We start from the raw sequence: 14008 nt of genomic DNA on the forward strand, positions 1-14008 counted from the left end.
CACTGGGCTGGAGAGAGAGAGAGAGAGAGAGAGAGCAGAGCAGAGCAGTCGCACCTTTCACAGCGCTGAACAATGAAACGCTCCACTCCTTCCTTCACTTCTCTCTACACGGACCAGCAGTAGGAGCTCCACTCTGGAGGAACAAATAAGAAATAACTTAATATTCGGCCTTGTATCCAGACATCCAGCAGGACTCTCCTCGGTCAGCCTTCACCGCGAGCTGTCGGTCCGAGTGGTCGCGAGGCACCGGAGGATGAAAGTAAACCAGGCTTGTTAATTTTTTCCCTCTTTCGGCGCATGTGTGGTCTCACTCTTCACGTTAACGCGTTTATTATATATTATATATATATATTATATATATATTTATAAGATAAATCGTTGATGTGGTTAAATCGATACTTTTTTTTGTCTTTATTCCCTTAACCTTTGTCCGCTCGTGGATGTGCCGAGTTAACTGCTCTTTCGGCTTTGAGTAAACAGTGAAAGGCAGTGTTGTAGTACATTAGGACAACGGAATAGTAAAAAGGAGAAAGGCTACATCAATATGCAAAAGCAGGAGCAGATGGTAACCTGAGTCAGTAGAGGTAGTGCAAGGTGCATGGCCTCTTTAGCGCCACATTGCCAAGACCTCTACTGCCACACTGTGCTGTGACTCTGCTGTTGGATATGTGAGCTACTCCATCTGTATCGTAAACTATATAAACACACGATGTATTTTCAGGGCTTCTTTAGTGCCAGCTGACCTTTTAAAACTCATTTTTTGGATATAGGCTTGTGCCTGGTTTCATTTGCTTTTTTCTGATGACTAACTCTCATCTTTTCCCAGCAGAATCAGGAGAAGTAAAGCGATGTGAACAGTGACTGGAATGCAGGATTATCATCTGAGCTCGAGTGGAAGGAGAAAAAAAAAATCAGACTATAAGATTACACATTTCCTGATCTATGCAGCCCTACAATGCCTTTGAGGTTACAATGTCTTCTCTAAAGCACGTTATTCTGCAGGATAAGGACACGGACAATGAAAAGAAGCTGGACTGGAGCTACATTGAATGGGCTGAAAATGAAGTTGTCACAACAGGTGTGGCAGATGCTGAGACGCAAACGGACTCGCCATCTTTTGAGCACAAAGAGAGCCAGACCAGTAACCCAGTCATAATGCACATAGATCTCAAACGGACACACTCCAAAATGAGACATTTGTCTTTGGTAAACCCAGACAACTCGGCTCCACCTTTCTTTCAGTTTGACCGCCAGGCTCCTGGACGTATCTCCACATCTCCCACCTTGAGGAGGATGAGGAGCACCCGACGTCCTCAGATAGATTTTAGAGAGCCTCACAGGATGGGGAGCACTCAGGAAGAGCAATCATCTGCAAGCACGGGATCCCCCATAAGTCCCCTGTCACCAGGACACCGAGTAGATTCACCTCTTGCAGTGAGCCCACTCTCTGACGGGGAGGCCGATCATCAGCCAGTGTCATCCTCAGGCCAACAGCGAAGCAGATCGCATAGATCAAAGACTTTTGACAACAGTATCACTTCTGTGGAACAAGAATGTCACAGTGCTCATCCTTTTCTTATTAAAGACAATGGATTTCCTGAGGATGAAGTTCAGGTGAGCTTTTACCACGTATTTGTAAATTTAGTGTTTGCATATTTACTCAGGAAAAAGACGATTTTTCATAACCTTCACACCAACCTCTTCCCCATCACCACACATAAATTTCCTGTAATCTAATGCAGATTTTTTTTCTTTTTTGGCAAAGTCTAAAAATTAAATGGTTGCACATTCCTTCCTTGAGGAAAACCTTCATTCCCTCAATCGGCCTTGCCTCCCGCAGTGGTCACTCACAATGCAAGCTTTTGACAGCAAATGAATCAGCAGTTACATGCACTGACAGCTCTGACCAAGCCCACTGCCTGGAGAGCCCTGGGAAGTGCTCTCCTCGGGCCCCTATTCACCGCAGTCAGCAGTCACCTAATAATGGAGGGGTCAGTGAGCGATGGAAAAAGATAATGGGGAGATCTATTCATCAGCTCACGGTATTCAAGCGAGCCGATCCTCAATAGAGCACCGGCATTCTCCTCCAATATCAGAGGCTTTTGAATGCAAGCGACCACTTAAAATACTGATTCAAATTTGAATGTCTTTGAAAGTGATATAGTGGTGTTGTTAGCGGCAGGAGGTCTGTGAACCCTCTGCTTGGTCCTGACTGTGGAGCGAGACAGTGCCGATGTGGCGTGTAGTGTAACTGCTGATTTGGAAAGATGAGGTCACTAACAAAGTTCTTTTTTCTTACAGGAGAAGGAACCCTGCCATGATAGGTAAGTGTACCTTGGACTGTTTTGCATGTTGTCTGTGTTACCCTGTCGTAAAACTCTTCCTGGAACGGATACAGCTGTCACATATGGTTTCTTTTTTTATTTTTGTCCTTCTGTTTCACCCGCTCACAAAAACAACCCAAAATCCGAGCTACAACACATCAGAGTGCCTCTGAGTTGTGTGCTCTCTTGGTGCCTGAGAGCAAGCGAGGATGATTGGACCTTTGCTTTGAGGATCCCTGTTGTGCACTCATTGTCACTCGTGTCTTTGTTAATGCTTCATAAGCTTGGTGGGTTAAGTTTTGAGAGTCCTATGGTTATGTATGGGCTCATTAAGGCTGTTTTCCCTTACTGCCGCCCACACCCCTCCTAATAGGCGTCCAGGCTCTTCCCCTCACCGGATAATTAGGCAGCTATTGTCCCTGTAATTACACCCTGGCACTGTGCCTCTTACAGTGACCGGGCCTTTGCGAGCCTTGGTTGGGACAGTCTTGTTTGGGAGCATCATTATTTCTCTTGTTATGCATGAACAAAGCGGCCATTTTTACAAGTGCTCTCTGTAGCAGAGAGGCGGACAAAGAGAAAGCTTTCTGAGCTGCCACAAACCAACAGGATGTCATTGTGAGGATGCTGTGGAATGAACTGCAAGGCGACACTGGCCTGGTATGAAGAGGTAATCGTACCTTTCGTGCCACATGTCCCCTACATTGCTCAGGTGCTACTGCCGACTGTTATCTGTCTCTCTGTTCAGCATCTTTACATTGATCTGGACGTGGGTGTCGTATCAGTTTACCAGGAAGAAAACGGCCCATCCAGTGAGAGCGAAGAACAGTTGGTGCTTTCACAGTTGAACAAAAGTGTCCTAGAGGAAAAACGTACCAGGTTACCCCCGCTCAGTTGTAGACTGACCTATCCTCCAAGTGTACGAGTTGGCCCTGCAGCCATGTGGCCTACATGTGCACTCGAATTAGTCTCGTAGGGTACTTTTGCAACTGTGCAGCCACAGCAGCAAGAATGCAGGTCCTGTGTGAAGGGATGTGTTGCGCCGTGAGGGGAAGAACACTTCCTCCTTCAATCTAATGAAGAAGTTTTACATAAATTGTTCCTGCATTTTCTTCCCCTTGCTTTTACTTCTGCTCCACTGTATTGTATTGTCAATCTAAACAGGGGCATTAGCCCTCATCTGTCAGTCACACTTCCTTATGGTTTTTAGCCACATTGTGTGTTGCTGTTATCTGCCCTTAATCTGTTACTTTCATCACTACTGATTCCTGCTTAAATTCTCCTTTTTGAAGTCAAAGGCACTAAAATATTTAAAAGCCAAACCGCAGAGTGTTGACGTGGGTCACTGACTGCTTGTCGATCAGTGTCAGCGTGTTCAAAGTGAGCCTTAGCTTTAGCAGAACCAGCTCGTCTGGCTACTTTGCGTCCTTTTTTATGGGTGTATGCAGTCATGTTTAACGACTGCAGTTGTCTATTTAGCATTGGGACGGTTTAATGTCATGCTGTCACCAATCAAGTTCTTCCTTTTGGGCTTTTACAACAAATGAAAACATTTCCATGGCCGTGCCCTTTCTGGATATTTAGCCTGCATATTCCAGGGTCAGCTTCCATTGCTTATGAAGATTTATCACTGGGCTTTTCATTTTTAATTTTAACATGTGAACGTCCATTTTTGCTTTCAGCAGTAATCCCAGAAGTGCAGCAGCAGCAGAGGATAAGTCAAAACACTTGAGAACAGTGGCCGTTTAAGCCCTGCCTGAGGCTGAGAGGCAGGCCTGTGTTTTTCCAGCCACAGCCATGCCTCAGTTACTAACTATGAAAAGCAGACCAAGCGGATTATAACTGGCACACACTGACAGCTTGCCTCCTTCCACACAAATAGGGCGATCCATTAACAAGCATCTATCCACGGATAATCAGACACATAACACTTATCCTATGTTAATCGCCGGGTTGCTGCACAATGCGGATGGTATTTCAGTGGTATCCCAACAATGTAAAACCACAAATAGGAATTCTGTAATTTCCTGTTGCTTGTATGATTTCCATTCTTTTAGAATATAATACACTTACAATGGAGTAATAATCATTGAACTGTATATTTCTGATGTCTGATGAGCTTTTCTTCTTAGTATGAAGAACTAGTTTTGGTTTTTTTTTGGTTGTTTTGTGTTTTCTTTGTTTGCGTATTTGGATTTTTTTCCATCTTAAATTGTCCACCTATCCGCTTTTGTGTCCTCAGGCTTTATCAGAGGAGACGGAGCTCCGTCGTCGTGAGTTTGCCCGGCTTGGATGTTTCTCCAGGAGATCTTTTCGTGTCCAATGGAGCAGCTGACTTACTAAATGACTCAAACTTCGCAGGTACCTCTGTCAGTCCCAGCAGATTGCAGTCTCCCCTCTGTTTAGGTGATGCTTGCTCATGAACTAGTGTGTGTCTGTTATTGAGTCAATATGTCTATTGTTGTAATGCTTCACAGCAAAATGAACTTCCTGCTTCCTGCTTGGTTGTATCGTGTCCTTTCTTGTTGTTATGGTGATCGACTCAAATGTGTGCACAACAGTTAGATTTTTTTTTCCGGTTTACTTTATGAATTTCCATGAAATTTTTATTTTTAGACGTGGGACTCACCAGGCACGGCGCCATACAATATCATCGCAATTTTTAGGCATGCGATATCCTGAGTATCTGCTAATTACATCCGTACCTGTTTTATCCAGTAACACAAAGATAAAGTTATCTCACTTCACTTATGTTTTTTGGCTGCAAAATGAGGTTGCTAACCATACCAACACCATCAATAAAACCTCCCATAAATGTTACCCTAATGCCGAGTCAATCTGCTAATCACTTTGATATCAATTAAGTTTGCTCGGCTAACGTTATGTCAGATGATGGTGCATGAGATGAGCCTTCCTGTTTATAGTATTCTCAGACTATTTAAATTTATGACTAAATTATATTTATTTGGTATTCCTGTTTAGATGCAAGTAAAAATACTACAAAAATACTGCAAAATGTTTTTCCCCCACCATTATTGATTACTGAAATACTTGAAAGCTACTTTGACTAAATGTTTAATTTAGTACTTTAATAAAAGTTTGCTTTTTTAGCTGAATTTCAAACCTCAAACTAAGTTCATTAATGACTATAATTACTTTTTATAATGAAGGTAATGGTTTTATAGCGTTAAATTTATTCAAAGCCAAGATTATTGTAAGTTACATCTTATTTTATTATTACATCTTTACTAAAAGTGCGGTTTATAACTTTATCTACACACCTATAAAACAGACAGACTAGAGATAATCTGTAGAAAGTGCTATATAGAGTTATGAGTAGACATCAGTCTAGTGTTGTTGTGTCATAAAGGGAGCATTATTTGTATTTCTAGAATTTAAAAAAGCAAAAGGACAGAACTTGTGGTGGTCACTTTACAAAAAACAAAAGATTTTTTTGACATTTTCAGTAAGCTGTGATTGGCACTGTCATGTGCGTATAACTTAAAATGCTCACGCTTCTTTTCACTGTCACAACTTTTACAGATACCAAGAAGTCAAAGTGGCCTTTTTCGAGGCGTAGTACGGTAAGTGCATTTGTATTTCTGCTAGTCATCGATGTGTGTGACTGGTGCCAGTGGCATGCTTGTAATTTGTTTTGATGTACTTTGTTTTAGGAGTGAGCAGTTGGTTTGGACATTGTTCTCTGACCCACTTCCCAAAGCAGATTAGTGTGTTTCCTCTTATCCCTTTTGGCCCACACAGCTTTTTGTAATTGGTCAACACTTGAAATGCAGAACTTGAGCCAAACTTGTTAATTTAGTTTTGAAACTGCTGGGTTGTTATGTGAACAGATATTAACAACAATTAGGCACACACCCTTTTTTCTTGGCTAGTGCACAGCCCTAAAAATCTGCCTAATGTGTTGCCTAATTTTTTTTTCCTTTCAGAGTAAAGGCAAGCCGCAGACATGCACGGTGTCAGATATTGAGAAATATCTCTCAACTGCGCAGATTCAAGACTGGAGAAACTCGGAGCTTCAGAGATATAAGGCAAGAAATGAGCGCTATTAGCTGCTGTTTGTTTTGTAAATCATCGTGTTGGTTCTGTACGTTCACTGACTTTGTGATCCAGGCTTAGCCATCCAGATTCCCAAGTCAAATACAACTCAGTGTTTGCCAGATGACTCAGAAATAAGAAGATGACAGTTACATGGAAGCTCCTACAATGTTTGAATGACACAGACTGTGTAAGAACCAGAATTTCTAGGCAGTGACTACACAAGTCAACCTGTATATGTACACAAACAAACACTGATGTACTCCTGAATCTATAATAGTGGCAGATGGAAATTTACAGCCATAAAATAAACATGTTTGCTGAGATTTCTGTGGAGGATGCAGCCTTTACTTTGAGTTATACAGGGAGTGCAGAATTATTAGGCAAATGAGTATTTTGTCCACATCATCCTCTTCATGCATGTTGTCTTACTCCAAGCTGTATAGGCTTGAAAGCCTACTACCAATTAAGCATATTAGGTGATGTGCATCTCTGTAATGAGAAGGGGTGTGGTCTAATGACATCAACACCCTATATCAGGTGTGCATAATTATTAGGCAACTTCCTTTCCTTTGGCAAAATGGGTCAAAAGAAGGACTTGACAGGCTCAGAAAAGTCAAAAATAGTGAGATATCTTGCAGAGGGATGCAGCAGTCTCAAAATTGCAAAGCTTCTGAAGCATGATCATCGAACAATCAAGCGTTTCATTCAAAATAGTCAACAGGGTCGCAAGAAGCGTGTGGAAAAACCAAGGCGCAAAATAACTGCCCATGAACTGAGAAAAGTCAAGCGTGCAGCTGCCAAGATGCCACTTGCCACCAGTTTGGCCATATTTCAGAGCTGCAACATCACTGGAGTGCCCAAAAGCACAAGGTGTGCAATACTCAGAGACATGGCCAAGGTAAGAAAGGCTGAAAGACGACCACCACTGAACAAGACACACAAGCTGAAATGTCAAGACTGGGCCAAGAAATATCTCAAGACTGATTTTTCTAAGGTTTTATGGACTGATGAAATGAGAGTGAGTCTTGATGGGCCAGATGGATGGGCCCGTGGCTGGATTGGTAAAGGGCAGAGAGCTCCAGTCCGACTCAGATGCCAGCAAGGTGGAGGTGGAGTACTGGTTTGGGCTGGTATCATCAAAGATGAGCTTGTGGGGCCTTTTCGGGTTGAGGATGGAGTCAAGCTCAACTCCCAGTCCTACTGCCAGTTTCTGGAAGACACCTTCTTCAAGCAGTGGTACAGGAAGAAGTCTGCATCCTTCAAGAAAAACATGATTTTCATGCAGGACAATGCTCCATCACACGCGTCCAAGTACTCCACAGCGTGGCTGGCAAGAAAGGGTATAAAAGAAGAAAAACTAATGACATGGCCTCCTTGTTCACCTGATCTGAACCCCATTGAGAACCTGTGGTCCATCATCAAATGTGAGATTTACAAGGAGGGAAAACAGTACACCTCTCTGAACAGTGTCTGGGAGGCTGTGGTTGCTGCTGCACGCAATGTTGATGGTGAACAGATCAAAACACTGACAGAATCCATGGATGGCAGGCTTTTGAGTGTCCTTGCAAAGAAAGGTGGCTATATTGGTCGCTGATTTGTTTTTGTTTTGTTTTTGAATGTCAGAAATGTATATTTGTGAATGTGGAGATGTTATATTGGTTTCACTGGTAAAAATAAATAATTGAAATGGGTATATATTTGTTTTTTGTTAAGTTGCCTAATAATTATGCACAGTAATAGTCACCTGCACACACAGATATCCCCCTAAAATAGCTAAAACTAAAAACAAACTAAAAACTACTTCCAAAAACATTCAGCTTTGATATTAATGAGTTTTTTGGGTTCATTGAGAACATGGTTGTTGTTCAATAATAAAATTATTCCTCAAAAATACAACTTGCCTAATAATTCTGCACTCCCTGTAGCTTCTTGTCTTTTTGTGTATCTGTGAGCAGGACTACTCTCTGGCTGAGTTCCTGCAAGACCAGTCTTCCCAGGTCAGTGCTTCCTCTGACCCTCAGGGCTTCAAGAGACAAGAGACCATCTGGGAGCTCTTCACCAGCGAGTGTGTTTACTTCATGGATCAACTCATGGTTCTCAAAGAGGTGACTCTTTCCCTACAGAGCCTCACAATGCACACATACACACAATCACAAAAACACACACAGGATCACAAATAAATAGACCAAACCCAAATGCAACTGAACACCTGCTTCTTTGTATTCTTCTCACTGAATTCCCGCCTTTGGAGTTCGTGTAAAAGTCTCTTTGGATTTTCCCGTCTTTCCACCAGTGGATTTGAAATTTAATGCTGGCATGAGAGAGACCTTGAACCTATTCTCTTTCTGCTTTCTTTGTGCCTCTCAGGTGTTTTCGGCTACGCTCACAAACCTGCAGGTGACCAACTGCCTGACTGATATCGACTCATGGAGGCTGTTTGCGAATCTCAATGAGCTTTGCCTGGTGAGAAATGATGCAAATCATTTGCATGAGGAGTTTGTGTAAATAATTTTTAACAACAGTTGCTTTCATATCCTTAAAACAACATGGTTTGGTGTCACATCAACATAAGGTTACTATGAAAGAGCTAATGATGAGTCGTTACAGCTGTATTATTTTAAAATGCTAGCTTTTTATTTAAAGCTTATTTAAAGGTCAGCAAAAAAATAATGTGGTGTAAAAAACCTTTGTTAACAATTATCTTAACATAATACCTCGGTGATATTATAAAAATGTCACATGGCCCTGTGGTGACATTTGACACTGTTTTCTGCTCCAGGTGAGCTCAGGTTTCCTAAACAGCCTCCTCCGCGTTATCAAGAACATGTTGGAGATTACTGAGGGTGGCAGTCCCACCCTGCTGGATCTGCTGGGGAAGGCAAGTTTGATTCACATTTGGACTCTGTGACAGCAGTGTTCACTAGTTCGCTGATAAGACAATCAAAATAGATAGAAAAAGTATGAATGATATGCTCATCTGGATTAATTATTATATAATCCTTTAAGTATTTTCATAAACAGCTTTTTTTTTTCAAAGACTTGAAAAATAGCTGCATAGTTTGAATTTATTAACCTTAAGCTCTTATTTGGGAAGCATTCTTATTTTCTTCTAGCTATTAAGGATCAGCTGGACTTGATATAATGTGCAGAAAAGCCAAAATGTAATATTCTCGTACAGTTGAGGTCAAACATTTAAGTACACTGATCATTTTTTGGTAATTTTTTATGATTTCTTTGGACTGTTCATTTTCCAGGGTAGGCTGATTGTATAGCATATATTTTTAATGACTTCAAAAAACAAGAACTGGGTACACAAGTTGGACTTTATTTTGGATTTTCTCTAATCCACACAGGATTAAAAATGCACATACAGATATTTAATCGCTCGTCAGGGTGGAATTTGGAAGTTCATTTACATTGCTTGGTTTGTTGGCACATACCTGGCCTTTAAGCATAGCCACATGAGAGGAATTTGTTTAGGATGTTCAAGAACAACTTAGGAACCACCAAGGCTCCAGCCTGCTATGAACTGGTAACTGCACAAGCGTTTTACATCACCATGGACTGAGAGAAGCTCCTGCTCTAAAATCGACACCTTCAAGCTTGACTAGATTTCTAGCTCCCCACATGGACAAAACACATTCCACACAGTCTTATAGTCCAATAATCAAGTGTGATAACTATTGCCCAGGAAAGTGTCCCCTTAATGCAGATGTTTTTATGAGAACACAAATACACAGCTGAATTTACTTTCTTTAGAAAAGAGGACGGCCATCACCATGCTCTCACTGACCAAATTTAGCACGCTTGCATTTAAACTGTACTTTGAAATCTAAGTATGTGCTTTGTTATTATCTGTTCCATCTTCCTTTCTCTCATGACAAGAGCGTGTTGAAAATATGGCATCTTCAAAGCTCGCTGAGAAGGGAAAAGGTTACCTAACTCTAGTTACAATTACATAAAATTATTAAAAGTTTAACAGAAACATCACAGGACAATCTTAGACGCATGTATGCCATTACAAACACACACTGGACATTTTTGTGCGTGCATGTGTGCATGCGGCATCCTCTTTGTGCTTTTTTACGATATGTTTATCTGCAGCTTAACAGCTGATGCGACCCAGCAGCCTGTATCCCAGTGTTTGTCTAACACTACTGTCTGCTGGCAGGCTTTCCAGGAGAGCATATGCCACTGCCTGCAGACGTATTGCCTCAACTACTCCACGGCTCTTCTGTATCTGGACAGTCTGAAGCCCAGAGAGGACTTTGGGACTTACGTGAAGGTACAGGAGAGGTCTTACTGGTGTGTGTCTGTGTGTATGTGAGCGTGCCAGTCAGCACAGTGGGAAGGACGCTGTGTACCATGACAATGCAGCAGGTGTTGTGTGCCAATGTGAGAGAGGACTCACAGGAGCATTGGTGCCCAAATAGCAAACAATCAGTTCAGTGTCACAGCAGCCTGCCAATGGGAGGAATGTCACCGTTTGTACCTTGTGTAACTTTCCCTGTCATCATGCTGGCGTGTTTGCTGGAACTGTCATTGTGTTTGGTCTTACATATAATTTCTTCTCACAGGCATTTCACTGCCCATCCTCTCCCTCCTTCCCTACAAAGTCAAGTCCTTTCAAACATTTGACCTCACTCGTTCTGTCACTGTACCCATTCTTTGTCCCTCCTTTTTTCTCCTCAGTGGTGTGAGAGGAGCAAGCAGTGCCGACGGCTTCACCTGCGTGACCTGCTGGTGGCACCGCTGCAGAGGCTAACTCGATACCCGCTGCTGTTGCGGAATATCGCAAAGAGATGTCAGAAGGAGGACGAAACCCGAGGGCTGGAACTTATAGCAGAACAAGTGGACAAATCGATATGTGAGCACTGAATTCGAAAATTCCCTTCTGTTATCAAAATGCTCTCCTTTTGATTTCGGCTGACCTCATTAGGAGACTCTGCTTGGCTAAATAAGCTTTTACTGTTTCAGTCCTGCTAAATTAAAGCGCTCTGCACAGGTCTTGTCACCTTGCAAAATGAATGTTTTGAGTCAGGCGTCTGAGTAATGTTAATCAGCTGATCATGACTCACGTGTTTCTTCAGCACGCCTCTAGACGTGTTTGCCTCCTGGTGGTTTACAAACATATCTAGATAAAAGGGCTTTTTAAGTGGACGTAAGTCTGTCAACATAAACAGGTCAGCTAGTATCAGTGCCTGTCAGCACACAGGTTGCATGCTTTGGATATCAGCCAGGAGGCCTTGACCATTTATTTTTCACTGCAAGCCTCTGCTTGCAGACCTGTTTTGGCGGTTTATTATATAACTGGAAGGACAGGCTGTGGGAAATGTTCTACAGCCGTTCAACTCAATGTCATGTTGCCGTGTTGAACAAATAACCGTACCAAACGAAACAGCTCGGGGTTCAGAAATCTTTAATTAAACCCTGTCCCATAACCATTAAAAGTTGTGTTTTACCACACCTTTTAAAAGGTTATGATTGTGTAAAGCGTTGGTGACAATGAGTATTGTAATCACAGCTAGGATGTGTAGACCAAAGTCCTCTGTGGGTGTGGGGGATATTTACTGTAAAAGCAGAGACAGCTGAAATCTCTCACGATATGGTCACGCCCATGTATGGCATCACTGTATAGCATTGTAAATGAATGTAATCATTATGCACTTTGGTACATTATAAAATGCATATTTTACATAGGTATATGTTACGTAAAATAAAAGGCACAGGAAATGTAGCAGGAGTTTTGTGTGACGTGTCAGACACGAATGAAGTTGTCGGTGATCAATTTGAGTCTGAGGACCCGTTTTTGTCCTTAATGACATTCAGTCTCCTGTCCTCTCTGTTTACAGGTGATTTAGAAGGAAAGGTCAAATGGCTGGATAACTACCAGAAAGTGAAACAGTTGAGAGATGCCCTGGTTTGGCTGCCTGTATGGGAGAGGGACAAGCGTGCTTTCATCCCTGAGGTCTGTCCTGTGTTTGTGTATATATTGCTATTTGGGTGTGTTTGTGTCTTCAGGAACTGTGTTGAAAGAGCAAAGTGTCACACAGATGTGCCAACACTTTATCCTCCAATGCCTGATGATCATCAGATAAACTGATCAAATTATCAGAAAATCAGATCTGAAAGCAATGAATAGCAGTATTTAGAGTTTTACAGTGTCATTTGCTAATAGTTCAGTTTCACATCTTTAAATATTAGCTTCAATTTGAATGGGAGGATGACAGCAGCACTATTCTTCTTCTTCTTCTTTTTTCCAAGAGAGTCTTTCTTCCCTGTCATTGTAGGTGGATTAACACTTCTGTTTGAATTCTCTTCATCTGTAGTTATTTTATCTTCACTTTCTCTCCTCTCTGCTGTACATGTGGCAAGGGAATGGGCTTTGCATACAGAGCGAAATAGAAAGAGTAGCAAACACTTGGTGTAAGTGAGAGCAGTGAAAAGAAGACAGTTAATGAATAGCTTGATTTCATAGCACTTATACTAAGGTAATAAGTCTGTCATCCAGGTGCAGAGCACGCTGGGAAACAGAAAGACTCAGACACCAGAGGAGAGAAACTTGCATGTGTGTAAATGCACTTATTTTTTTCCCTTTTGTTTTAATGGGACCAGTCCACCCAACAGTTGTATGGGGAAAGAGCTTCTATTGTGAAACCACCTCCCAGTTTGTATTTGGAAGACAGATACCTTCTAAACTGATTAAAACATTCCTTTTCAATAAAACTTATAGTTGCTGCTCGATCAGGTGACCCTGAAACACCTTTTAGTTTTGCTGCTACAGGCTTCTGGGAGATTTCCTGTCATACACTGTGACACGCGTTCTCTTCCGAAATTTGTGTTTTGTCCTGTCAGTTTTTTCTCTTCTCTTTCTCCTCACCATGAACCAGTTCCTTGATAGCTGCCCCTCAGTGAGCCTTGTTCTGATCCGGAGGTTTCTTCTTGTTTAAAAAACTTTTCCTAAGTGCCTGCTCATAGGGGGACTGTATAATTGTTGTAGTCTTTGCTTTTACATTGCAAGTTATATAGTAAAGTATAAATTGCCTTGAGGAGGACTATTGTGATATGGTCCTATATAAACAAACCTGAACTGAAGTGAACACAGATAGCAGTGGTAGAGAGCTGTGATGTGTAAGTCATACATGTAAATGACTTGTTGCATATAAGTATTGTGACCATTTAACTATCATCAGTGCTGACAATACTTATTTGCACCCGTGGTACTGGTAGTGCCAGCATGTAACCGTAGTTAAATGTGACCACATTTTTGAACATTTAGTTCTTTCCGCCATTGTCATCTGTTTATGTGAACGTGTTTGTTTTTGTGTGCTACCTGTTTGCAGCAGCTACCTCACACAGGCAGCTCATCTGGATTTGAAATACCAAAGATGCATCTTAAATTAGACACGAGTGACTTGCTCTTTCGCTATCATGCGCATACCTATTTATTAATCCAATAGTATGCAGTTAAGACGTGCTATGCTTAAAGTGATATGTACATGTTACTAGTAGAGGGCCAGGGCGCTCATTCAGAAGCCAACATGCTGAGTTGCTGTCAGATTAATGGAAAGACCAATGTGTCTGAAAAGCGCTAAAAGGTGAAAATGTTTTCTAAAGTGACTCAC

General features: G+C 41.8%; 1 protein-coding gene across 3 annotated transcripts in view; it reads left to right on the forward strand.

Moving 5' to 3' along the window:
- Window positions 1-14008, forward strand: part of plekhg7 (pleckstrin homology domain containing, family G (with RhoGef domain) member 7) — a 17645-nt gene continuing 3637 nt past the window's right edge. The window contains exons 1-12 of one of the 3 annotated variants that reach the window (XM_084933074.1): window positions 1-268; window positions 830-1614; window positions 2302-2324; window positions 4567-4685; window positions 5868-5908; window positions 6272-6373; window positions 8339-8488; window positions 8751-8846; window positions 9163-9261; window positions 10555-10668; window positions 11076-11250; window positions 12236-12351. In XM_084933074.1, coding sequence (XP_084789200.1) covers window positions 943-1614; window positions 2302-2324; window positions 4567-4685; window positions 5868-5908; window positions 6272-6373; window positions 8339-8488; window positions 8751-8846; window positions 9163-9261; window positions 10555-10668; window positions 11076-11250; window positions 12236-12351 — 1707 coding nt within the window. In that variant the 5' untranslated portion in view covers window positions 1-268; window positions 830-942. Of the gene's footprint in view, window positions 269-826; window positions 1615-2301; window positions 2325-4566; window positions 4686-5867; window positions 5909-6271; window positions 6374-8338; window positions 8489-8750; window positions 8847-9162; window positions 9262-10554; window positions 10669-11075; window positions 11251-12235; window positions 12352-14008 lie in introns of all 3 variants that reach the window. The other 2 variants (XM_084933073.1, XM_084933072.1) reach the window with 2 other exon arrangements.

The sequence above is a fragment of the Perissodus microlepis genome, chromosome 7, assembly GCF_051167445.1.
Source record: "Perissodus microlepis isolate ML-2025 ecotype Zambia chromosome 7, ASM5116744v1, whole genome shotgun sequence".
Lineage (NCBI taxonomy): Eukaryota > Metazoa > Chordata > Actinopteri > Cichliformes > Cichlidae > Perissodus > Perissodus microlepis.